Source organism: Anneissia japonica, unplaced genomic scaffold, assembly GCF_011630105.1.
Source record: "Anneissia japonica isolate Jap-2015-1 unplaced genomic scaffold, ASM1163010v1 scaffold2392_len1475705_cov187, whole genome shotgun sequence".
NCBI lineage: Eukaryota > Metazoa > Echinodermata > Crinoidea > Comatulida > Comatulidae > Anneissia > Anneissia japonica.
In genome coordinates, this window is record NW_022751777.1 from 582,340 (window position 1) to 594,925 (window position 12,586).

Genomic DNA, 12,586 nt, shown 5'->3' on the forward strand with positions numbered 1-12,586 from the left:
AGACTTACCATACTTTAGGTATCGTGGTACCAAACAGTTTATTATAACACCAACAACGAAAACAACATGAAGAAATGTTAAAATTTCAATAAAATTATACATTTTGTATGGATGGGAATTATAAAGGAAATTAGCTTAAACTTTCGTTCGTAGTAGCTCCTGAACCTAAATTGCCAGATTACTAAACCTTAGTTATCATGGTAACAAGCCTAAATTACCAGTGGAATATTAATTAAGCAGAGCAATTAGCATATTCACACACGTAGCAATATGCTCCGTCATCTTATTACCAACTTATATCCTGCCAAGTATGAAACCAATCGTACTCACCAAAATTTAGTTATCGTGGTAACACTGAATTATTATCTCTTACCGGTGCAGGGACGTAGCCAGAATTTTCAAAAGGAGGGAGCCGTCTTGCGAGGTACGTAGTACCGAGCGTGGCGAAGACCCCTGGGAGGTAGCGCATTCTGGACGTTTTAAAACTGTTTTGAGGGTATAAAGTGAAAATTGCAATAGCCACATCATAAATAATATTAGCAGGATTCGCAAAAATTATAAAAATAACTCAACAGTAGCGGATATAGGAATTTAAAAGAGAGGTGGCCCAGGGAGGGACTTTGACAGATATAGTAGGGTCGACCCACCTCAGCCCACCATGGTTGGGGCTGAGATGCAAAAATTTGAGGTAATAGTAGCTCGAGATAGCCGGAAACGACATCTTTATATAGTAAAATTCATCTTCACATCACCATTTTATATATGTCAAAATAACTCGCCTACACTTTTTTCATGATCATTTATTAAGAGATCTTCAGCAACCACAGACATCTAATTAATGTGTGATGTAGGCCTATCATAGAAAATAAAACTTAGAAACATTGTCGTTTAATGCATTTACTTTACACACTTCAAAGCTCAAGAGTCAACAACCACCTCAGTCCCACCTTGGTTGGGAGCGAGGTGAGAAGATTTGAGGAAATGACACTTTTATATAGTAAAATTCATCATCACATTTCTCATGATCTTTTATCAGGGATTTTCGGCAAACATAGAGACCTAGGTAACCCAGGACAACTAGGTCTAACTATAGCTTACTAAGCTTGAACTACGACAATTATTATAATCATTGGACAAATTACAAATATATTTTTCGCTTTTAGCACAAGTTTCTTCACTTTTTAGTAGTATTATTTATTTTATTACCGTATCTATTATCATTATTACCATAATTATCGTCATCATCACTAGTAGTAGTAGTATTATTAAACAAAACTAAAAAGTTAGCAAAAAGATAAAAACAAAACCATACATTATCACATTTCTGTATCTAAAAAGACCTGGCCTGGGATTTATTCACTTAAGACAAAGTTTAGCTGACTTTTTTGTTAAGTAAGTTTGATAAATCCACCCCCTGAGCGGTAAAGCCTTTATGTGATCCAGAAAAATGTTATATTTTGCATTAGGTTTATATATCGTTTATTAATTATAGACGTTTATTGTGGGTTTCTATCAGAGCAAGGGGTCACAAACATATAATATAGTAGAAGTGAATTAGAAATTGTACAGCATTTAAATCATTCACCAAACTCTCTGTTTTGTTGGGGGTTTTTTGTGTGTTTTTGATTCGTTTTGTTTTATTTTTTTTGGTTTTTAGGCCTAATCGTATAAAAGTGCCACGGCGTTCTCGAAGTTGACTATCACATAGCGTAAGTCAACGAAATGAGTTATAACAAACCATGTTCTATTTGTATTTCCAATCTGCGTAAACAATTCATGCTTAGGCCTATGTGTTATAATTATAGTATTATGTATAACGAGTGCTGATTTTGAGTGATCCCAGGAAAGAATAATATTGGCTAGCAAAAACAAGCTCTAAAATACTAACACTGTGTACAAAGGGAGGGGGAGGGGAGCCGCGGCCCAACTAAACTTTAAAAAATCCCTTTAAATGAAGAATACATTACAAATATAGAGGTTTGATACATTTTTAAAAATAATGATGAATACACATCAAAATAATACACAACATAAGATGATATTTTGCGTATAGTGCTCTATTGAATAGGCCTGTACTGATAGTTTAATAGTAGGGCGATATTGTTAGAAATATTGTAATGGAGATTTCGGTATCAAGATGAGCGCAGCACTTGATGTGTTAATACCCAAATGGTTTATTAAAAATCAATAACAGCATAATTATAGTAACTGTAAATCCATTCTGAAGTACTTTGAATAAAATGTTGTTACGTTTACTATTCCATTTCTTAATTTCTTTCTAAATAGCAATGCTTAAGACCACTTTTAGTGCCAGTCTTTAATTATAGGGATTATTAGAGACCAAAGCCGCGAAAGACCATCAAAGCCCAGGTCCCAAAATGTGGTCTTTAACACGACAAACCACATCATATCAACTACCTATCGTCAGCAGGACAAGTCTTAAATCCAAAGCATTTTTTTTCTATGAGCGTAAATTTGGAATTTATTAACATGTACTTTAACATTCTTTCAGCCTCTGTATTATTTTAATTAAAACCGTAAGGAATTCATTTTTGATAAAAGCACCTCTAATATTTAATTTATTCGTTTTTTATGTCAGGCATCACTACAATTGTTTTGAAGAAACTTAACCTGTAATACTTTATGTATACTAATTTTATTGCGGGACATAAACCTGACTGGCTGACCGACTGACTGACTGGCAGACTGACTGGCAGACTGACTGACTGATTGATTGATTGACTGACTGACTGACTGACAAACTGACTGACTGAGTGGCTGACTGACTGACTTACTGACTGACTGACTGACTCCTCACTCACTCACTCTCTCCCTCACTTATCCCACCCCCTGACTGACTGACTCACTCACTCACTCACTGACTGACAGATTGATTGATTGATTGATTGATTGATTGACAACACGTTTGTTGAACTTGTAGCTTGTTCCGCCGGAACATTTGGAGCAGGATGTTCTCAAGTATGTCATTGTAATAGTGGTACATGTAATAGGTATACCGGGAGGTGTACCGGCAGTGACACGACTTGCCAAGAACGATGGACGGGATCAAATTGTCAGGGTAGGATCGAAAATAACTTTTTTTGTTATATGAGACACTTCAAGATAGAATCGAAAAATAATACACCAATGATACATTTGCATGAAACTTTTCATTCATTTCAGAATGCGCCAAGAACTTCTTTGGTGAGAATTGTGAACAAAGTGCATGCACGCATCCGTGCACGTTATGTTCTCGCACAGGAGCATGCGTAGAGGGAACATGTCATCCAAACTGGCTGGGCAAAACGTGTGAGATAGGTATATTTAATGGGGAAAATAATAGTAACATGTTAATTCAGTATTTGTGCTAAAACGAGTAATGTTAGGCCTAAGTAAATACCAAAATATGCATTTTTAATGAAAATAATTATAAGTTATAAAATTGTTATAAATAGGCCTATTATCATTCTATTAGGCATATTATCAGTAATACACAACCCAATTGTATAAATATATAAATAAATTATTCGAATGTATTGTATATTTTTACGGTCTATAATACTTAGTGTGAAATAACATTTAGGTGAAGCCAGGCCTAACGCCTATAAATCTACGTATATTTAACTTATGACATCGGAATACATTATATAAAGTACAGTACATTTTAAGATAGTTCATTTATTTTCAAGGAATTTCTGATACCGCGTTTACTCCAGCAAATTATGGTCACATGACAGACATATATTGCATTGTGTCGACTAGCGATTCGTCAGCTTCTATCGACATTCTACTTCAAGTAACCATCGGTGATCACACAGAAAACACAACTTGGGCTTATTCAGAAGAAGATGGTGGGAAAAAAACATATATATTTAACGTACTCGCCGTGTTTGGAACCAAGTACACATGTATTATTCAACGAAAAGGTGAATACGCAGAAAAAGAAATTACTTCAGTAATTTTTCGTAAGTTTTTGTTTTATTTCAATTCAATTAAATTTACTCAAAATAGCCTCCACAAATGGAGAATATAAAAAAGCAAAACAAAATATCAATACATAAAAGTATTTTATTATCACAATTACTTTATCACCTCCGCCAAGGAGGTTAAGTATTTACTGCTGTCTGTCTGTCTATTAGCCAGATTACGCAAAAACAAATAAATGGATCATCATAAATTTAGTAGTCGAATGGTACATAATAATCGAAGAAAGACAACATTCAAAAAAATGTCAAGGGACAAGATCAAAGTAATTGTAATTCAATTATTTGCCCTCGAGCATATAAGAAAATAATAGAATCGCCCCTCGTATTCTAGTAGTATTCAAGAATATATTGTACCTGAATAGGAAGGGTGATTCCATTATTTTCTTGATGCTTTTGCCTATCGTATATTGTTAGTAATCGGGCATAGGGCGGAGGATATGCACTCTATGAGTGACTGCTCTCATTTACTCTATTTAATTGTGCATTATTAGCATGATTTAAAATACTAAAAATAAGCTATGTACTATTTTTTTTAAATTTCTTTTGCTAATTATTATTTTGCAAGCATTCTCAGGGAAAATATTTAGATAAAGATTAACGTAGATAAGAAATGTGCTGTCTTTAGGACCACCGTCTTACAATGGAAATCTACAAGCAGTCGTTCTGTCTGGTTCAGTGGTTGAAGTCTCATGGACAGAATGGAACAATGTGACAAACACTGGAGACGGCCCGATCATCGGTTACATCCTTTATTACAGAAAGACAAACGACGACGAAGACGATGACAATTGGGAACAAACATCTATAGTAAATGGTTTAACTACAATTGTGGAAGGTTTGCACTGGGAAACAAATTACACATTTGCTGTGTCAGCAGTAAGAGATGGAGATGGAGGGCAAGGAGCTATTGGGAAACAACGAGCTGTTGCAGAAATGCTCTGCGGAGGTAAACATTCACAGCGTTTTTATTTCTTTATTGCATCCACCAGTTTAAAATACCAATAACAGGATGGAAATAAAATATAAAATACAATATATTTAAAATGTGAAACGATAATATAAAAGCAGTATTAAGAAAGAACAATAAATGTCAATAAAAACGTTACAAGAATCGTGATAAGGACAGCAACCAGCAATAACTTTCAAATAATGTCACACTTAAATCGATTAAAACTAAAATGTAAAATATCAAGAATATTTTAAGAAAGACAACAATTATAAGCTAAAGAAAGGCTACAAAACCAGACAATTTTTATAGACAATGTCACGGGAGAATTTAACATTAAGAAGTGGTTTACAACGAAGATTACGGACAGGAACATAGACATGATTACAATTAAAATATGAATTTGAGACATTTATAAAGAAATTATAGGTCCTGTCTTGCTTTTCTTGATTCTGGAGAGGGGATAGGTAAGGAACCAGGCCAAATGGCAGCTGGGCTGGGCTTTCTATGGATCCGTTCTATTCTAAGAGATTGGGAAGAAGAAAGTAAATTATATATAGCTGAACAAAAATCAAAGGATGGCTAAATAAAAGAAAGATAAAGTACACGCCACGCTTGGTGGAGGGGGGAAATTGCATTGCATCAGCCCACAAACAGGCTATGGGCCGTTTTTTAACAACATGATAAACAAACGTAAGTTTGTTGAAATATTAACGCTAACATATACTGTTTTTATGTTTATGTATTTTATATTATATATGTTTACAATTATTTTATATATGTTTTGTGGTACTTTATAACTTCTATCTCTGCTGTACATCACTTACGCTATGAAGTGGAGCGGACGAATTACTTGTGTGAAATAAATTATGATCCAAAAATACCTGAACTTGACTTTTGTATTTATTATCATCGCCTTCACTTTCTTAAAAGAACCAGATTCGGTACAGAACGTTAATTGGGAGGTAGCCCAATGTGGAACAGATTCAACAAATATCATCAAAGTCACGTGGCTGGTAAGCATACTTTCAAAGGCTGCTTTATAGATGTTAGCTATAATATGGAGACAATGTATGCTTATTGTCTCCATATTATTATTATTATTATTATTATTATTATTATTATTATTATTATAGATGTATAGATGTGTGGAGACAATAAGCATACACTATAATTTATCGAAAGTTTTAACAATATTGTCCAAATGCTGCAGTGATTTACGCCTTGCACATTTTTAGTGTTATTTGGCACACCATCATGTTAAATGAACTTCTTTCACCAATGATTGTTTTTTGTTTTTTTCTTTGTTAATATCGAAATATACAAACTACTTTTACTTTAGGGAGCTTAATCAATCTTCATCATCAATCTTCATCCTTACTGAATTTTTTGCATAATAATTTTTATTATGTTTCCCTTTAAAAAAAAAAAAAAAAAAAAACAAACCAAAAGGGATTCCATTTGTTACTTTCTTAAAAAAAACAACCAAAAGGGATTCCATTTGTTACTTTCTTTATTCTACTGTACTTAAATTATTCTATTGGATAATACAAGATATTATTTATATTTTACTTGCATTGTATTGCATCACCAGGAGACCCATCACCAACAAAGCGTCTTGAAATGCTCAGACTTAACATATTACTACACTGTATATGTCAAGATAGAAAATGAAGAAGATACTGAATACGTCAAATTATATCAGGGTCCGAAAGCAGTTTTTCTTTTTGAAGACTACGGCACTGATTACGTAATTGCTGTGACGATTTCTAATAAGGACAGTGAAAGTAACTTTGTGGAGAGAACAATACATTCAACATCAGATGCAAGTATGTTTCTGCTCTATAAAACGTTATTATACCTCAATTCAATAAAGTGGTTGATTGATTTGCACCAACCCAACCCCCTTCCCCTCCCCTCTCCCACCCCTTCAGAAACTTTGATCTGGACAACACCAAAATGAACATTTAAATTCACTAGAGGGATAATATATAGTTTTCGTTTAATCTATAGGAAAAACTTGGAAAATTGCAAAATCTTACATCAATGAATTTGTATAAGGTCCTTATACATCATATAAAGCCTGGTTTCCATACAATCGCTACACGCTACCGCCCACAGCTTTTTGCTTTCGAAGCTGATATGGTCGGTCGATTCGGGGAGCCTTGCCTATTGCGTCGGGGACTGCTACGCAGTACATCGATTGCATAAAAACACTGTAGCGACAGTGTAACGATTTTATAGAAACCAGGCTTCACCGAAAGCTTTCGGCCGATAGCGTGTAGCGATTGTATGAACACCAAGCTTTATCATTGTCTGAAATAAAAATAATCTACTTCCCTACAACGTCAAGCAATCAACCAAAAAACCTGTAAAATTGAAGGTTTGCTGCCATGTACTACGGTACCATTATTCACGAGTCCATCCTCTATTTTAAAATCAGAAATCCTTTTATTAAATTCAATAGATCTTGCAGAGCAAGCACATACCTGGTTGTAATTATCATCTTAGGCTCCTTATTCGCTTCCTTGTTGGTGTACACTTTAGTGCAGTGCATACGAAGGTACGGTAGATTTTATTAACATACGGTATATTAATATTTTAGATGATAAACTAACAGAATATAATAAGTATTTTCTTCCTGTTAAAACCAATTAATACATTTCGCTTACTTGGCTGCTATGTTATGAAACAAGTTGAACGGAAAGCATTTGAAAAATTCATAATAATTATAGTAATCTTTAAAAGCGCAAATATGTCGAAATTTCAATGAGATTCTCCCCCAGACACCTTACAGGAAGCCATAGCCGCCACTGGTTTCCAACCAAATTGAGTGAAACTCAATTTGAACCCTTCTTTTAAAATGTATTATTGGAAGAACACTGGCTATCTAAATAGAGCAATATCTCTATTAGCTCATGTGCTACATTACATTATCATTAACTTCTTATTTCAGACGGACAACAGTAATGAAAGGCAAGAAAAGAGAGAATAAAGCGACGAAAGGTGAAGACATTGAGGTTTTTGAAATCTCTTCTACACATACAGCTGCCGAAAATCAAAGTGGATATACAAAGTATTCCCAAAGAATTTGCATTGATGACCAATACACCGAAATTAAACCAATACCCTTAAAAGATAAGGCCGGGTACGATCATAATATTTGAATATACTAAAGACAATTAATTAGGCCTATTCCTTGGAAATTGTGAACAATCTGAAGTGTGTATGTAATTATTATTACTTGTTCATATTAAAGCAAGTTCTTATATGACGATAATTATTTTAGTGCATATCCACGGCATAATGTAATGTTAAGTAGCGCTATGACATTGGTATTACTCCAACGTTAATCGACAACACTATAATTGTAAGATTACGAAAAAAGAAAGAAAAAAAAATTAATTGTGTCCAAAAAAAAAAAAAAAAATTAGTATTAGAGTTTATAAAACCGAGATGTAAATTATATCTGTTCCTTGTTTACACACATTCAGTATTTATAATGGAACAAAGGATTGATAAATTTAATTGATTTTGAATATATAGTCTAATCTCATATTCTTTAGGTTTTATTTTTTTTTTTTTTGTATGGTAAATTACTCATTTCAGCCAGTCGCATCCAGGCTCCACTTTTCCTCATTTTCCGTATATTTTTACAACTATTTACTACAAAACTTTTACTACTTACCATTTAATTTAAGGGTGTACTAAATTACTTAAATATATACATAGTAAGACAAAGGGACAACTATATGTTAACATTTCTCTTAGTTTATACAAAATAATTCTATGAATATGAATCCAACTTCCAAAAGAAAAATTGTTCAGGTTAATAGAGACAGGGAATATCATTCGCTATGCTTATTATACACGCTTCAACACTTGGTAAATAAAATGTCAATGGTGTTTATATTATTGTTCATATTGTTAAAATGTCTACCCCAAAATCTTTCCATGTTAATTGTCTACCTTATAAAGTACTGAAGTTGAATAGATTTTTTGTTAAATAGGGCCAATAATATAGCCCTTAAAACCAACAAGGCCTCAAAGCGCTTTACATTACCCCAGGTCATTGGTCATTGGCCAAAAGAAAAATTGTTCAGGTTAATAGAGACAGGGAATATCATTCGCTATGCTTATTATACACGCTTCAACACTTGGTAAATAAAATGTCAATGGTGTTTATATTATTGTTCATATTGTTAAAATGTCTACCCCAAAATCTTTCCATTTTAATTATCTACCTTATAAAGTACTGAAGTTGAATAGATTTTTTGTTAAATAGGGCCTATAATATAGCCCTTAAAACCAACAAGGCCTCAAAGCGCTTTACATTACCCCAGGTCATTGGTCATTGGATAAAACGCCTATGGAACACAAACTCAATCTCCTGCAGCTACATCAGCGCATTTTGGCATATAACCCTACCAGGTACCCATTTATACCCCTGGGTGGAGAGAAGCAATACAGATAAAGTGCCTTGACCAGGGACACAAGAGAAATGCACAGCGAGGGGATTCCCACCGCTGCGCCAAACCACTTCTAACATCCCTCCCCAGATTGCCATATCGTTTAGTAGTCCTAAGTAGGACCGATATTAAATTATGTTAATTAATTGAAAAGGAAATCCTAAACTATTATTATATTAAATACTTGCTGTGGCAAACTCCCCCTCTTCTCTTTGACAGGACAGCACACCAAGGCTTTACATAAATACTGATGCTATATTCATTATTCTTTATCAACTGCAGAATAAGGTGGAGGCAGTAATGGGCCAGGCCAGGCATTCCCTCAGGAAAATCCGCTTCCACATAGTCGGAGAAAAAGAAATCAATTCATTAGAAAAAATGTATATTTATATTTTGAATATTTTTTGACATTATTATCGATTAAAGTCCTAAATTTTAGAGCCTCCGGGGATTCCAACATCTGGACCTCTCCGACGAGGGATTCTGAACAACGCCTGGCTGCCTACGACCACTTACGCAGCCGTGGGGGAAATCGGCCACCCTTCGGGGATATCGGAAAAATCCTGGGGTCACCACTGATCAACTGCCTATACAGGAAATGTAGATTATCATCATAAACTGCATTGCTATAATATATCATCATGGTATTCCGCTATCGTCGGTCGTCGCCGCCGTTACTGCCGCCGTCATAATCATCATTTGGCGTACTAATCACTATCAGAAAACTACAACTGAATAAATAGTTTAAATCGTCAATTTGACATACATCATTGTTATTTTCTTAATATTTATTTTATCGAGATTGCATGAAATAAAACAACCTATCAACTTTTATAAAACTGACCTTTTTCAAAATGTGTCACAGGCAATAAGCATCAAGATGCAAAATGAGGATAATTTGAATATTGACACATTATAAGACACCAATACATTATATAAGTTCTCTGCAATAAAAATACAAATATGATGTTGATATATAAAAAGCAAACTGTATGGCTTTATCTCAACAAACACGTGTAGTTCAAATTTCATTATAATATATACTAATACATACTGTACACAACTGAATATAGGCTATGCCTGAAACCTTAGTTCTTTAAATTCGTGGCAATTATTGCATACCTACGTAAGATAATGCAAAGTCTAAAGAAATAGTTCCACACGCACATGGCAACTAGTTCTAGCCAACTAAACTTGACAACTGGCCAATCAGAACAAGGCCAGGATTATGTGCTGGTCCCACAAACACATGATTACGTACCGTAAATCATCGAATAAGTGCGGCTGTGCTTATAACCTTTTTGAAGGCTTCAGAGCGGTGCTTGTTCCAAAACAGCTCTTATTCCAGAATGGCTCTTATTAAAAAAATAATGGCATGGCCCTTTCCATCCTTGTTCCCATTTTACCAATCTAACGTATCCCCGTAGTTTTCGACAGGCCTACCGTAGGCCGTAAATAAACGTCTAGGGCCTATATAAGGATATGTTTGTGCCTTCATTATGTTATTTATTTATTTATTTGAACCGTTTCTGAAAATGTTTCATTACGCGCTTATTCAAATATTTACGGTACATTTATGCTAAGTTCTACGCAGTTGCACGATCGTGGGTGTGAAACTGGGCATGGGCGCTACGGGCATTCTAGTTTATTTGAGTTAAGTCTACGACAGCCATCATTCAGGAAGGTAAATATGTACAAACGGATGTCTCATTAATGCCCATAAGCGAGAAGCTAAACATAATTTCTGTCATTAAAGTACATCAAAATAAATTTCATTATTATCAGAACTGAATAATATATAAGTATATACATTTTTATAACCAAAAATAATTTTAATTTTGGCAGAGACGAGACTGCTAACAGTGAATACAAATTAAAGATACTAGAAATACAAGATAGAGTTCTCTACAGAGAAAAAAGTGTTTTAAAATCCATGTTGGAAATACAAACAATGGGGCACCGCGTACGGCTGGATCTCAAAAACTTCTGTCAAACTTACATCACGGTGAATCCATAACCTCTTTCGGCGGCCCATTTGGCGGAGGAAGAAATCGTTGCCACCCGTAAGATACAAACAAGTAGGCATAAATAAATAAAAAGAATAAAATAACAGACATAAAATCGCGGAATCATATGACCGGATTCTGATTAGTGATAAAGTCTCCATCATTAGCGGAAAGAGAAGGGCGCCGCGTACGCCTGGATTTACTTAGCAATAGAAGGCCGCCCTGTACGTCTGGATGTGAACTGGATAAACGTGTGTACAAAGGTAGGTTGATAATACTGTATACTGAAAACTGAAGGGTGCCGCTTACGACTGGATTTGCGTATATCCGCCTCACTTTTGCTTTGCGAGTGCTCTATCTTGTATTTCTAGTATCTTTGATACAATTTAAAAAACACCCCCTCAATGAGTGGATAATTATCAAGCACGCAATCAAATTGTCTACGATTAACAAACAGGTAAACATCCTCAATCTTAAAACTGTTACTGTGAGCGATAAACGACATTAATTTACAATGAAAATTTATGGTTTTTCCTAACCATGAATTAGTATTTTTAAATAGTTTTAGCTACAGTATACGATTATATCACAAAATAAATGTCATTTATTTGTATCAACATAATAATATGTATATGAACACATACACTTTCTTAATTACTGTAATGCCCATTTTTATGTGAAACACTTAAAACTACATTTCTACAGACACACACCATAACTAACTACCTACCTCAGTAAATACCCACACACCACTAAATATTCATCTAAATGTTAAAAGAATAAAACATTAATAATAATAATAATAACTACTGTATACAAAAATATTTATATCAATAACTATACTATCAATACAATGAAAATAATGTTTCTATATGGCTGAAAACATTTTAGATACCATATTTAAAAAAATAAATAAAATGTTGGAAAGAAAACCATAAGGTATGATTAAAATATAATCTCACATTCTTGAATTTTTTTGGGCCTTGTATAACCAGGAGGGATGTCTATGGTTTGACGAAAACCCATTTTTGAATGTACCCTCCAATAAACCAAACAACCTTCTCCACTTGCATCAAAAAACCAACAAAATGATGGAAAAATCAATTATTTACATGTTAGCATGCTACAGCTCAAATGTGTACAACATGTACGCCCTGTCTCTTATACACACTAGACATA

At 34.1% G+C, this 12,586-nt stretch overlaps 1 protein-coding gene across 1 annotated transcript in view; it reads left to right on the forward strand.

Annotated features, from left to right (window-relative positions):
* LOC117121817 (tyrosine-protein kinase receptor Tie-2-like) overlaps window positions 1-8,668 on the forward strand; it is a 13,938-nt gene extending 5,270 nt beyond the window's left edge. The window contains exons 7-14 of the mRNA XM_033267124.1: window positions 2,942-3,079; window positions 3,184-3,318; window positions 3,690-3,965; window positions 4,612-4,932; window positions 5,866-5,948; window positions 6,527-6,761; window positions 7,400-7,495; window positions 7,889-8,668. Of these exons, the coding sequence (XP_033123015.1) occupies window positions 2,942-3,079; window positions 3,184-3,318; window positions 3,690-3,965; window positions 4,612-4,932; window positions 5,866-5,948; window positions 6,527-6,761; window positions 7,400-7,431 (1,220 nt within the window). The 3' untranslated portion in view covers window positions 7,432-7,495; window positions 7,889-8,668. The remainder of the gene's footprint in view (window positions 1-2,941; window positions 3,080-3,183; window positions 3,319-3,689; window positions 3,966-4,611; window positions 4,933-5,865; window positions 5,949-6,526; window positions 6,762-7,399; window positions 7,496-7,888) is intronic.
* Window positions 8,669-12,586: the final 3,918 nt, after the last annotated feature.